This window comes from Oncorhynchus nerka, linkage group LG13, assembly GCF_034236695.1.
Source record: "Oncorhynchus nerka isolate Pitt River linkage group LG13, Oner_Uvic_2.0, whole genome shotgun sequence".
Taxonomy (NCBI): Eukaryota; Metazoa; Chordata; class Actinopteri; order Salmoniformes; family Salmonidae; genus Oncorhynchus; species Oncorhynchus nerka.
The window spans coordinates 82,735,941-82,751,173 of NC_088408.1; the positions used below are offsets into that span (position 1 = coordinate 82,735,941).

Sequence of the window (15,233 nt, forward strand, 5' to 3'; positions counted from 1 at the left end):
ACTTCAATGGTGCAGAAATCTTTTGGTACCCTTTCCCAGATTTGTGCCGACACAATCCTGGCTCTAAGCTCTACAGACAATTCCTTCGACCGCATAGCTTGGTTTATACTCTGACATGCACTGTTAACTGCGGGAACTTATATAGACAGGTATGTGCCTTTCCAAATAATGTTCAATCAATTGAATTTAACACAGGTGGACTCCAATCAAGTTGTAGAAACATCTCAAGGATGATCAATGGAAACAGGATGCACCTGAGCTCAATTTCTAGTCTCATAACAAAGGGTCTGACTACTTATGTAAATCAGGTATTTCTGCTTTCTATTTTTTTTAAATAAATTAGCAAACATTTCCAGAATGTGGAAAAAGTCAAGGGGTTTGAATACTTTCCGAAGTATAGCCAAGTTATCGTTACTCATTGTGTATTTATTCCTTTATTATTATTTTTCTATTATTTACATTTTTTTCCTCTCTCATATTGTTGCGAAGAGCCCGTAAGTAAGCATCTCACTGTTAGTCCACACTTCATGTTCATGAAGATTGTGACAAATAAAATTAGATTTGTGAAAGGTAAGGAACCAAGATGAGTTGAGGATATTGCAGCTAGTGATTGGATCAAGAACATCACATTTCCACACTTAACTACAGACAATGTTGACCCCTATCAATTTAATAGAAATGGTAACCCTATGTACCCAGGTCAAAAGTAGTGCACTACATAGGGAATAGGGTGACAAAAGAATAAGGGAATAGGGTGTGAGAAGCAGAAAAAAGTTTCACCAAATGTGGATAGCGTAGTGGAGGGACATCGCATCCCAGCAGTAGTACTCTGAGCATCATACCAGCAACCAGAGGACCTCTCATTCAGCCTACCAATCACAGTGAAGCTTTTACTACCATTACTGACTTCCCAGCCATTATAGAGCAGTGCTGGAAGACCTCGCTTCTATTAAAATAATGGGGGGGCTTATAAGAATGATATGAATGTTTATGATATTACCTTCATTGTATGATGGAGATTTACATTTTCTTTCAGTTGGAATTTGTATGAAGAGATGGAGATAAAATCTTACTGTGATTCTACACCATACAAGAAAACAATATAAGACATTTCATATTCATACATCACAGAGCACAGAGACTGCTGCCAAGGGTATGTGTTGGGTTTCCATGAACACACTGTAGGTACACTGGTCCAAAAGTAAAACCACTGATCCATCACTTTTGATCGTTTGTATCCAAATGTTAGTCACTTTTTATCTACAATGTTCATGCGATAAATGCATAGGAGTAGAAACTAAAGACTTGAATTTAAAGATTAAAATGAAAGAGGTAATACCAGTCTTATTCCATTTAATTTAATTTTTGGAGTGTGTTCATTTTCTTTCATTTTCCCCTGTGGCCGACAGACAGTCAAAGCAGAACTGAAGATTAATCTGGAAGACCATTGAAGTGCTGCAAATTTCTACACTGGTCCCTGTGCTTTCCTCCATTGTCTGCAATTACCATTCTGTTTCACATCCCACCCCGAGGACTGTTTATTCCTCAAGGTGATGGACTAGTCTTTTTTTTTTACAGTCATTGTATATGTACTTATACCTCAATGTAGACTTATATTGTACAACACATGATTATAACTACTGTACAACTGGTATATGATAACATCCATTGCCAATGGATCTACCAAAATATCTGACAATGTATAGTCTGCTGCAGTATACAAGTTGTTTCCCCTGTAGGCAACCTTTTCTAAGTAATAACACTATTGTCAGGGTATATCAGCTAAGAACATTTATAGATTTTGTTCCCCCTCATTCCGCCATCTTCGCATATTAATGTTCCTTTGTAATAATCAATAAATGTCTGGATCCAGTTTGTATTTACGCAGTGAAATGAGCATCAGTGCGCCGCTCCAACATAACTTGTTAGCTAAAATCAGAGCGGCTGTGTAAATATATCACAGAGTGCCGATTCATCACCAGTTGGGATTTAGAATGCAATTGCATTAATTATGCTTTATTTAAAATTAATAAGAGCTTATTGATAGCTAGCTCTATTTACACAAACATCATGGCCTGTTGATCATACGACTACGTCATTTATGTTGACATGTTCATTACATTAATGGCACCAGCACTGATGAATTCATACAGTATAGTTAGGCTACGGCATCAGGGTCTATGTCCTCAGATCAGAACATGGCAGGGTGTATTCTTGGCTTTGCAAGAGGGGTGAAGTTAAAAGCCTTTTACTGTTAAGAGGTGATTTCTTCCCCCTCCATGAGGGATAGTTTGCTTTCAGGGAGGAAGTGGATGGGTTTCTCATGCCTTGGGATATAAGACAGGATAAAATAGAAGCTGGCTCTTATCTCAATGTGTCCTTCCATTAAGAACATGACATTAAATCACTGTGAGCTTGGATGCTTCCTGCCTCGGGCCAACAGAGGACACGTAGCTACTTCATGGGCACGCAAAGGACAAGTATAACTCAGTCAGATACAATTTTGAAATGAGAATATTTCTATACAATGTTCATTACAGCTTCAAACAACATATGATTTTGGCGTGTGGTGCGTGGGTACAGAATAAAACCAACAAAGCTGCAGTGTGACCTGAAAGGGTGAAATGAATACAACATGATCTGAAATGTGAGGTTTGTGGAATCCACTACGGAGCCGACCCTCAAGAAATGTTTCAGAACAAAAACTGTCTTTTAAAGGGAAAAACAAGAAGATGCCTTCAGGGCAATAGCAAACCAACATTTACTCAGCTTGGAGTACAATGGAGTTTTCATAAATGCTGTTTCAGGTCATATAGGCCATGCTACCAGGAACCTGTGAGTCTGAGGAAAATCAATGAACACCACCACAGATCAAAGTATACTGTTATTCACCTCCTACACATGCTCATTAAAATACCTCCCAAAAATAGACCTATAACTACATTGAATGATAACTCGACTGCAAAATCAAACAAAAGAGTACGAGAAACAACAGAAAAGGGTCCTCTTATAGGTACAGTACTAGCGTTACAGACAAACGCATCAGTTCTCTCCGAGACATTCTCAATAATAAGAGCGAGATCCCTCTAAACAACAACCATGGCATCATCAGTGAGAGATTTCTTCAGGTGTTGTATCATGTTGTTGTTGACATATGGCTGAGGAGCGGTGAGGAGTTAACAGCAGCTGTCTCAAGTCTTCACCGGGTATACTGTCTGCCTCATTATCCTGTCCAAAACCCTGGCTTGAAATATGCGCAAACCGTCTCTGCTCCTTGTAAACTGATGGCTGATGCCTCCACCCGTGTGACACTTTTCAAATGTGTTTTTGTATTACTCTTCGTTGCATTGTAGCCAGCACCCTTGAGGCCTACTCTGATCATTCGTCAATTCAGTTCAAGTGATTTTATATGAAAAGGAGGATAAGGCAGGTAAGGGGGGGAAACAGGCTGCCACAAGGAGATAAACCAGAAAACAGATAAGCAGTCAAGAAATTGCAAGTCAGGAAAAGTTTTACAATCAAGAGGGTTGAGGGGGGCTGGAACATTTGTAGACTGCAAATTGACCGCAAGAAGCCCAAACAGATATGTTTGACTAAAACATAATCATTTCAAACTTTGCTCACATTGGTATACGATCTCGCATATCTCTATTATGCATGGGAATATTTGGGAACAGATTTCGTAAATTAAAATCACTTTGAGCTGATTTTCTGGTGTTTTTACAGTCTTTTATGTCCAACAATGAAAACATTGACTTAGGGCCAAGTTGGGAAACCCTGCTATAAAACACAGTAATATTAAAATTAATTCAACAGTTGACATAAAACTGAGACAAAATCCATGAGAAACCAAAAGGATGTAGGGGCAACCTGGGATTTGGTTCTACATGAATAACATAGTGCTCAGCTATGCATCAATCTTCATACTTCCACAATCAAAACCTGGTAGTAGATATTGTATAACTAACTAATAATGGAAGGCTCTTCAAGTATAATTTAAATAAGAAACACTTCTCTTATCAAAATGAATATCAGCTGCATTGATCAAATAACCATGTTTATCGGATGTGTGAGGCAGAAAGTTACACTTAAGCAGCACAGTGACGTGCATCACATATTATAGAGGCACTAATCCAATAAGGTGGATCAATAGCTACCATGGGCCGAACACAGAAACTGTTTGGTCCACCAGGATGGAGTGTATTATGGCTGTGTCTCAATTATTTCTATCACAACTTGTCCTACAGCACTGTTCTGCCCTGTTCTCTTCCACTGAATTCGCCCTATGGATCAACAGAGGACATGTTTGAACAGCCGACCCATGGGCCTCAGATGAGGAGGCTTAAGAAACAGTGAAAGACCATCAGGCTGACTTGTGGTGGTCACTGGGACTGGCCATGCAGCTAGGGCAAGATTAAAGGCACACTGGCTGTGTCCGGAATGGCAATCTATTTCCTATGTAGTGCACTACTTTTGACCAGGGTCCATAGGGCTTAGATCAAAAGTAGTGCACTCTTTAGGTAATATGGTGCCATTTTGGATGGACACTGGTAGTCTGACTGATGATGGGGACTGTGTACTACATTAGGTACGTAATAGGTTGCCATTGGAACCAGCTCACTGCTTAGCTCAGCAGAATCTCTATTATTTCAGTGACACTGTCCGTCCTCACTGAAGGGTGAAGTCTTGCTCGCTGCACTTGAACTACAAATTTCAGTGCCCCCTATATAAAATATCCAAATATTAACACCATGTGAAACTTTTAGGTTTCTTGCTCATTGAAAATCATTACTGTGAACAGAATAGGAAACAGAGGTCAATTAACATAGATGAACCTTACACTATGTTACTCCCTACCCCCTACTGAGCTGTTGTATTAATGCCAAAACAACTATAAAATAGCTTTAGGACATCCAACTCAATAGAATAGAAACAACACTGTGGTAGGCCGTCCTGTGATTTTATACAGAGATTTACTGAGGAACCCCACTCTATCAAAATACCATTTGTTTGAGATAGTCAAATATAGATTTCAGCAATGCACCCATAAATCAACATGACATGTTTTTTCGATAATAATATTGAATTCTCTTCGACTAAATAAAAGATGTGGGCTCTCTTTGTAACAGACACACCTGTAACTACATGGAGGCTTATGGCCAGATTCAGTCAGAGACCTGCCTTAGCGGTGTTTGCACAGTAGCCTTTGATACTGCCCCCCACCCATGGCTTGTTCCGAAAACACATGGGTTATATGCTACAGTGTAAATACTACGTTGCATGGTGGAATGAAGTGAGCCCTTGAGAGGACCTTTGTATCTGGTTCATTTTCGATTTCTGTGAATTTCTGATAAATGGACCACTTTCAACCTCTCCAATCAGCAATCTTTTGTTCTTAGGTACAAGAAACACATTATGTGCATGCCAATTAAACATAGCGTTACTAAGAAAGGTTTTTCATGAAGCTGTCATTTTTTTTACAGGAAGTAAGCGTGTGTGTGTGCCTCCGTATTTAGACAACATGGTCAAATCAATATGGTAGACACTTGTGCTATTGAAAACAAACGCAATGGCAAATGAATCGAACAAAATTATTTCCCCCACTAAATGTAGAAGGAAAACATAGCTGTAGCAATTCTGATAAAATCATAATTGGTAATCCATAAATCACCCAAAAGATTCACATTAGCAAACTTTTCCAAAATCATATGTAGCTAAAAGGCCCTCTCACCAAGTCCGTTATTTATATACTTAAAATAAATACGAGCACGTCTTGTTTATGACGCAGTTCGCAACCTTTGCAAAATATCATCTTGTCGCAGTCTGTCAAATATTTATTCGGAACAGGTTAGATTTCTGTGTCTTTTCGTGGGCGAAAATAAGCTGTTGAACAATAGAAATTGTTATCTGGGACACTGCCACTGACAGGTCTGTGGGTTCGTTGTGTGAATAAATTAAATGTATCTGCCTGTTTATGTTTGCAATGTATAAGTGCAACAATTTATTAATTTAGTCAATTTACCCAATGTGATTAGATCACATCAGAGCTACTTGTCACACTTGTCATACAAACTTCCCCACCAGTTCATTGGCAACGCTGTAGCTTATTTTATAGCCACTCAGAAAGCAAGAGGATCGATCGATGCTTCTCTCCTTGAAAGGCCTTGGTCTATTAGTTTTAAAATATCGCTCAAAATAAGATATATACAGTATCAGTCAAAAGTTTGGACACACATACTCATTCAAGTTTTTTTCAATTTGTACTATTTTCTACATCGTAGAATAATAGTGAAGACATCAAAACTATGAAATGGAATCATGTCGTAACCAACAACAAAAAAAGTGTTAAATAAATCTAAATATATTTATATTTGAGATTCTTCAAAGTAGCCACCCTTTGCCTTGATGACAGCTTTGCACACTCCTGGCATTCTCTCAGCCAGCTTCAACTGGAATGCTTTTCCAACAGTCTTGAATGAGTTCCCACATATACTAAGCACTTGTTGGCTGCTTTTTCTTCACTCTGCGGTCCAACTCATGCCAAACAAATGATAGTCCCACTAAGCGCAAACCAAATGGGATGGTTTTGCACGGACGAAAAGATCGCGACGCAGTTGGTGACAAAAGGCAGTAAAAATGAACAGAACATTTCAAATGTGTTAAAAACTGACCAGTTCTGTTTATTTTTGCAGATGAAGTTGGCATAATCAAGACGCAATATTTAACTGAAAAAAATGCTGTATCTTGAAGCTAAAACCTGAAACCACTCATATACTATGTTGTATATCAAATAATTTACCTGTGGGGTTACAATTTTAACTCTATGCCTCATTTTGAATTTGAATAATTTCACCCTAAGGCTGTGTTTACACAGGCAGCCCAAATCTGTCACGCCCTGATCTGTTTTACCTGTCCTTGTGATTGTTTCCACCCCCTCCAGTTGTCGCTTATTTTCCCCAGTGTATTTATTCCTGTGTTTCCTGTCTCTCTGTGCCAAGTCAACCAGCATTTTTCCCGTTCTCCTGCTTTTTGCATTGTCCTTTTTCTAGTCCTCCCAGCTTTGACCCTTGCCTGTTTCTGGATTTTGTACCTGCCTGCCTGACCATTCTGCCTGCCTTGATCACGAGCCTGTCTGCCACTCTGTGCCTCCTGGACTCTGATCTGGTGTTGACCTTCTTGCCTGTCCACGACCATTCTCTTGCCTACCCCTTTGGATTAATAAACATTGTAAGACTCCAACCATCTGCCTCCTGTGTCTGCATTTGGATTTCGCCTTGTTAAAATCTGGTCTTTTGACCAATCACATCAGATCTTTTTCCATCAGATGTTTTTCAGAGCTGATCTGACTGGCCAAAATACCTATTAGTGAAAACAAAGATCAGAATTGTGCTGCCTAATTCAAAATTGTAACCCCACAGGTAACTTTCTGAATGGACAAATAATCCACACAAATTAGGCAATGGTATTAATTAGTACGTTGACCAAGGAAGATTGGCAAATAGGTACTAGGGTACCCTGTGTTAAGCATGGCTGCTTTGAACTAATTACTTTTGTACAAAGTAGGATTATTTCACACTTGGAAATAGAAAAATATGCATGTCATAAAGGGAACAACTTTGTGATTCTGTGGACGCAGTTAAATTCACACTAAAATGTTTTTCGAAATATACTTTATTTAAAGGCTACGGATAAACTAGTAGGCTAAACCCCCACTTATAACTTGTGTTGAATATCGTTTTAGAACTACACTGAACAAAAATATAAACGCAACATCTAAAGTGTTGCTTACATGTTTCAGAAATGTTCCATACGCACAAAATGGCTTACTTGTCTCAAATTGTGTGCAAAACTGGTAAACTGCCAAGATAATACCTGATAATACCTGACAGTTGTGGCATATCAAGATGCTTAAAAAAAACAGCATGATTACTACACAGGTGCATCTTGTGCTAGGGACAATAAAAGGCCACTAAAATGTGCAGTTGTCACACAAATGCTGTCTGCAGGAATGTCCAGATAATTGAATGTTCATTTCTCTACCATAAGCCGTTATAGAGAATTTTGCAGTTCGTCCAACCGGCCTCAAACACATTCCACGTTTATGGCGTCGGTTGGGCAAAGTTATGAACAGAGTGCCCCATGGTAGCGGTGGGGGTTATGGTATTGGCATGCATAAGCTACAGACAATGACCACAATTGCATTTTATCTATGACAATTTGAAAGCACAGAGATACAGTGACGAGAGGCCCATTGTGAGGCCCATTTTTTTAAAGGTATCTGTATTCCCAGTCATGTGAAATCCATAGTTTAGGGCCTAATTAATGTATTTCAATTGACTGATTTCCTTGTACGAACTGTAACTTCGCAGAATCTTTGAAATTGTTGTGTTTATATTTATGTTCAGTATAATACAACACTTTGCCAAATGTTTTTTTTTCTCTTATACTATGACACGCAACTCAATTTACCAGTAACTATTTCTCACTACACAGAGAAGATAACTGGGGCTTGGACAGATGGGCTTGGGCAGAGAGACATAAACAAAGACCATCATCTCGTCCACAGAGCCAACGCTGCAGGGTCTGTACTGCAAGACGTAAAGATGTCATACAAGGTTACAAACTGCAAGCACATCAGACCATGCTTTAATTATTCCCAAGATGGGCCACATTTCTCAAGCTCCCCAGAAAGTATTCCCGCTACCAGTCATCAAGTATCTGTCCTTCTCCATGATGCTCCGCTCTCATCCCCATACTGTCACTGTCTGTTAACACTACATACTGTCAAACGCTTCCTGGAAGTCAAGCTCTTCGTTCTGTTATACTGCAACAGCATCCAGGAAAGGTTTTGTAGATAGATACACTTATAAAAGCTGCTCTCCAATCCATAGTAGACCCTGGTCAATGGGCCCTGGTCAAAAGTCATGCACTATATAAAGTGAAATAGGCTGCCATTTGGGACGCACACCTGTTTCTAGAATGAAGAGGTGTTGCTGGTCAAGACCACCGCAGAAGGCACCGATTGAATGTGTTGACTGAGATGGATGAACGTATTCTCTGTGGATTGTACATGATTTAGCACTGCGACCGAGAGGGCCACCTCACCCTGTCCTGATTGCTCTCCCCTACCTCCGATAAAGAATGAAAAAACTTCAGCATCCTTTATTATAGATGAGCCCATCATGACATTAGAATTGGAGAATGGAATTCAAAACAATGCTTTTGGGGGGGACCAATGCCTACATTGATTTTCCTCCGGAATTTCCCAAGTTGTCAGTGAGAGTGAGATAAAGAGCTCATCACTCAGTCACACCATCTGGGATGTAATTTAAGCTAGTTGTCCACCGAAAACACTTTCTTTTCAAGCCAAATAGCTATATTAGAGCAGGATAATCATGCACATTGTCACATAAAGAGAAAAGCACAGGGGTGAGAGTAGTAGACACACTTATATGGCTGTACTGTACGCTCATACAAAGAAAATAATTCATCAATTGAAGTGGATGCATGTATTCTTGTATTTAATCATCTTGATGCACAGAAAGAAAGACATGAGTCATAAAATAAGTGCCTAAACAGCAACCCCAGGCAGTAGCTGCTAGCTAGCTGGTCCAATAGAGCAAGGGGGCTATGTGTTTATTACCACCATCATCACTGTTTATCACTTCTGAATGTACACCCATTTGGTTTCATTTAAATGTAATTCTGGGCACTGAACTGCACACGTTGACAGCCAGATTCTGATGATTCATTCTAGAACAGAATGGCAGTTGGAAATATCACAGCCCCCTACTATCTCAGAGTGAAAACAACAGATTTGACCTTTGTCACTTTTCAACAATGCCCGGCTACACTGCTGAATAAAAACATAAATATTCTACAAAAAATAAAAGTAGAGGCAATTTCAGGCAATTTCAGACCAAGATCTTAATTTTTCCTTTTTTGTGTGTGTGTGTCGGATATTGGTCCAACTGTGTCAATCATATTCAGGGCAGCGAACAGAGAGAGGCACAATCAGCACCCTGGTTCACAGGTGAACTGGTCTATAAAGCAATTTGATGAGTCTCCATGTCAAATGTTTATTGCAAAGCTCTTGGAGACTTACCCAAAGACTCACAGCTATAATCGCTGCCAAAAGTGTTACTAACATGTAATGTCTTAGGGGGATGAATACTTATTTAACCAAAATATGTGTTTTATTTTTTATAAATGTTTTATAACTGTTAGAGTATTTTGTGTAGATCATTGCCCAAAAATTACAAATAAATACATTTTAATCCCACTTTGGAAGACAACAACATTTGAAAAAGGTTAAGGGGTGTGAATACTTTCTGAAGGCACTGTACATTGTGCTGTTCTCTCGAACACAGCGATTGCTGTCAGCTCTACAGTCCTGCTGGATGCTCAGGCAGCCAGTCTACAGGTCTTGCATGACCCAACCGTGGTTGTGTACCAAATGGTACCCTATTGCCTTTATAGTGCACTACTTTTGACTAGAACCCTATTGGCTTTGTTTAAAAGTAGCGCACTATAAAGTGAATAGGGTGCCATTTGGTACACATGTTAGTAACACTTTTGGCAGCGATTACAGCTGTGAGTCTTTTTGGGGAAGTCTCCAAGACCAGTATGGTACAATATTTGCCCATTATTATTTTTAAAGCTCTGTCAAGTTGGTTGTTGATCATTGCTAGAAAGCCATTTTGATCATTGCTAGAAAGCCACTCAGGAACATTTAATGTTGTCTTGGTAAGCAACTCCAGTGCAGATTTGGCTTGTGTTTTAGGTTATTGTCCTGCTGAAAATGAATTCGTCTCCCAGTATCTGTTGGAAAGAAGACAACCACATATACCTGTATGATTTTGCCTGTGCTTAGCTGTATTCCCTTTCTTTTTAACATAAAAAACTCCCTAGTCCTTGCCGATGACAAGCATACCCAGAACACGATGCAGCCACCACCATGCTTGAAAATATGAAGAGTGGTACTCAGTGTTGTGTTGGGTTTGCCCAAAACATAATGCTGTGTATTCAGAACAAAGTTAATTGCTTTACCACATTTTTTTGTAGTATTACTTATGCATCCTGTTTGCCGTGTTGCAAACAGGATGCATGTTTTGGAAAATATTTGTATTCTTTACAGTCTTCATTCATTTCACTGTCATTTAGGTTAGTATTGTGGAGTAACTACAATGTTATTGATCCATCCTCAATTTTCTCCTATCACAGCCATTAAACTCTGTAACTGTTTTAAAGTCACCATTGGCCTCATGGTGAAATCCCTGTGCAGTTTCCTTTCTTTCTGGCAACCAAGTTAGGAAGGACGCTTGTATCTTTGTAGTGACTCGGTGTATTGATACACCATCCAAAGCCGATTTAATAACTTCACCATGCTCAAAGGGATATTCAGCATATGCTTTTTTAATATTTTTTTACACACACATCTACCAAATCGGTGGCCTTCTTTGTGAGGCATTTAAAAACCTCCCTGGACTCTGTGTTTGAAATTCCCTACTCGATTTAGGGACCTTACAAATATTGTATGTGTGGGATACAAAGAAGGGGTAGTCATTAAAAACACCTGGTTAACCACTATTATTGAACACAGAATGAATCCTTCCAATTTATTATGTGATATGTTAAGCACATTTGTACTCCTGAACTTATTTCAGGCTTGCCATAACAAAGGGGTTGAATACTTGACTCAAGACATTTCAGCTTTTCATTTTTTTAAATGACATTTTCTACAAATATCATTCCACTGGGGTATTCTATCTAGATCAGTGACACAAAACCTAAATGTAATAAATATTACATTCCAGCAACAAAATGTGGAAAAAGCCAAGGCGTGTGAATACTTTCCTAAGACACCATGTTTTAAAACACACCTCTGGAGGAGGAGGAGGATCAAATAAATGCATTCACATCGCTGCATGGCCGGTTGGTTCTGCACGGACGATTGACTCAGAGCCAAGGGATGATACAGCTGCACAGAATAATGCAAAGATTGTGATGTACCAGACAACCTTCTTATCCAGTCTTCATTGCAATAACTAGGCTAGCTTAATATTAACAGCTAAATAGTACTCACTTCTAAACTAAAGGATACACATAAATAATGTTTCAGGTGACATTAAATAATCAATTCTAAATGAATGAGGTAGATTATACATACATACCATTTCTCAGACAAAGTAATTAACAAGTAATTACTATTTGTTTTAATTTATAATCTCATTTTTTAATCAAGTGTGCCAATAATGTTGAACCTGACTGTATATTCCATAATTGAATTGGAAACACAATACTGTGCTTTGTTGCACACTAATTCAATGAAAATTAATGTAGGACTTCTTGGTTAGTTAATTTGCCCGTCCTTCATTCATCCATGGGTAGAGGGAAAGGGGTGATTTGGGATGTAACCTAATACTACACCTCTGAGATTAAATCTCACTTTGATAATGATGCCAACGTGATTTATGGTCAGCATGGTATCCAGCCATCACCAACTCGTTACAATGTCAAATCTGCTGATCTCTGAATCATTCTTCGACAGTTACCAATCAATCCTCATCATGGCAAGTGACATCATCTATCTATACCTATATAGCTTATGTATCCAGAAATGGATAAACATCATCATTCATATGATCATGATTATCTATTGAACACATCGTTTTCACAATCTTCACCAAAACACACCATTCTCCATGCTGATCAGGCAAGACCCCTGATCAATCCCATGCTAATGGACTTGCAAACATAGAATCACAAATAAAATACATTTTCAAAGGAGCGTTACAACATTTATTAAAACGTGGCTGTAGTCCACATGAAATCAGCATGGTATATAGGATAATAATATATATTATACTGTCGCTTCATTGTTCTATATAGCATGCTGATTTCATATTATCTGATTCACATATGAAATCATATCGTATGTAGCCTACTTCAGCCCTGACAGATGGAGATCAGAACACTATCTTATCCTTGCGTGTGATGAGGCAAGATTGGAATTGTGAATCCTTTAAAAAGTTTCCCCAGGGCAGCGTGCACTGGGCTTGCTTAGAGTAGTGTTGTACAGGCGAAACCTCCGTTCATGACCCCCTCGCGTGATTTTAGTTTGTGGTGAATAGCGCTGTTCCACAACTCCATTGATCCTTAAGAGCTTAAATCTGTTGAGTGGTGGCACCGGGGGGAGGGGTAAGGTCCGAGTGCTTCAAAGGCTACCGTGATGGTGCTGGTTGGTTAATAGAATCAACCTTGTGAAGATATGTGCGTGCAACACCTGTTTTGACCTCCATCAGAGTATTGTGAAACACGTTTGGAAGAGGCAAGAAGGGAGGTCTCTTCATATTAGGGTACTGAAGTCGGCCTCTACCAAATACATAGGCTTAGTCACAAATAGCACCCAATTCCCTTTATGGGCCCTTGTCAAATGTAGTGCACTATAACGGGAATAGGGTGCCATTTTAGTGCACTATATAAAAAAGCATGCCATTTGAGACAGCCAGTCATCCACTAGCTTTCCAGACCAAGCTGCAAAATAATTCAAGCACAACTACTGTAGTCAATGGTTTTGTGCCATTGAGCGAAATTATCTCATATCAACTCAATTGTTTTTCCCCACCAGGAATGCGAATCAAAACACAATGTATGCCTACATTACACTAGGAATAAAGACATTTAATCTTTTCAATAAGCAATAGCTGACAAGCCAATGCAGAACTGGAGTTAGTGCACAACACCTGAAGCACATCTTAACAGATCCCCAGTAGCCCATCGCACCCCAATGTGGAGGAACAGATCCCCAGTAGCCCATCGCACCCCAATGTGGAGGAACCGATCCCAATTAGCCTACTGCAGGGTTTCCCAAACACAGTTCTGCCCCCTTCTAGCACTACACAGCTGATTCAAATAATCAAAGCTTGATAAGTTGGTTGTTTGAATCAGTTGTGTAATGCTAGGGCAAAAAAACAAAACGTGCACCCAGGGGTGGCACGACCGAGTTTGGGAAACCCTGGCCTACTGGGGAAGCATTATGTCTCATACACTTGAAGGACTGATTGATTACTTGATGATGTTGTAACCCTTTCCTTTCTTATATGAACATCCATTCATTTGCTCTAATTTTGCATTCATTTTAATTCATACTTACCATGTGTGTAAATGACTTTTGCATTAACTGCTCTCTAAATTGATAGCGGACGATGATTATGATCATTCGTGCGCCTGTTGCTTCTCACAAAGCACATGATATTGCTGTCAAGCAAAGGCAATTCAACCAGTTCAATATAAGACACAGATAGTACGGGTAAAACGAATTACTATATTGAGAAACTGTTTGAGGAGTCGGGGAGAAGACAGTATACGGATTGTTGAAGAAAAGATCATGAGGACAAAACCGTATGTCCTTCTAGCGAAGGGATGACAAAAAATAACTCGTGTACCTTATCAAATTGTACTAATATGGTACTAATATTTGAGCAAAAAAAGTGTCCAACTCAAGCAGTCATTCGGTTCATTTAGAGAAACTTGGCAAAACACAAGCAACCTGAAACTGATGTGCCCAAATAAGAAACCGCACCTGTCAAGTTACTGGACCCAATGTTGGAGACAAGTAAAAAAACACACAAATGATACTCAAATTATTTGGATATATTAGATGTCTTGTTTGGAACCTTACCTTTAGATGTCGTGCACGTTGTGCAATAAACAAGGAACACGAAGCCCAGGGAGAGGTAGCGTCCCTTCGTCATCGCACACATACTGTAGCTTCAGCTTCACTTCCCAGTGGATGCGCAGAACTGGGAGAAATTCCCCCGTTTTCACCCTGTTCTTGCAAGCCTTGACATGGTGCTGTCAGTAACAGGTTCCTATTATCATGGACCATGGGACAGTCACTCTAACCCGCTGGAAAGAACCTTGCGCTGACACACCAAACAACCGCATCTTTACTTCACTTTACTGTGTAACAACACACAGACGTTGTTGCGAGGTACTGCTCGGACTTTTCTAGCACCTCTCATACCAAGCTGTATATGAAAGACCGGTAAACCAATGGCGCTTCGCGGTGGGCGTGGAGGAGAGGAGAATAGCGGAAACGCCCGGAGAAAGCAGAGAGTTACGCAGTTGGACAAACCGTGGCTGGTGTTATGTTAAAATCAGGGTCGAGCCGATTTGTCTTCCCACGACATCACTGTAGCCTTTCTGTAAATGATGAAGTAAGAAGAGTT

General features: G+C 39.6%; 1 protein-coding gene across 5 annotated transcripts in view; it reads right to left on the bottom strand.

The window, feature by feature from the left end:
• LOC115140266 (netrin receptor UNC5D-like) overlaps positions 1-15,010 on the bottom strand; it is a 273,232-nt gene extending 258,222 nt beyond the window's left edge. For all 5 annotated transcript variants that reach the window (XM_029678536.2, XM_029678535.2, XM_029678532.2 and 2 more), the window contains exon 1: positions 14,684-15,010. In XM_029678536.2, the coding sequence (XP_029534396.2) occupies positions 14,684-14,765 (82 nt within the window). In that variant the 5' untranslated portion in view covers positions 14,766-15,010. The remainder of the gene's footprint in view (positions 1-14,683) is intronic.
• Between the last annotated feature and the right edge of the window lie 223 nt (positions 15,011-15,233).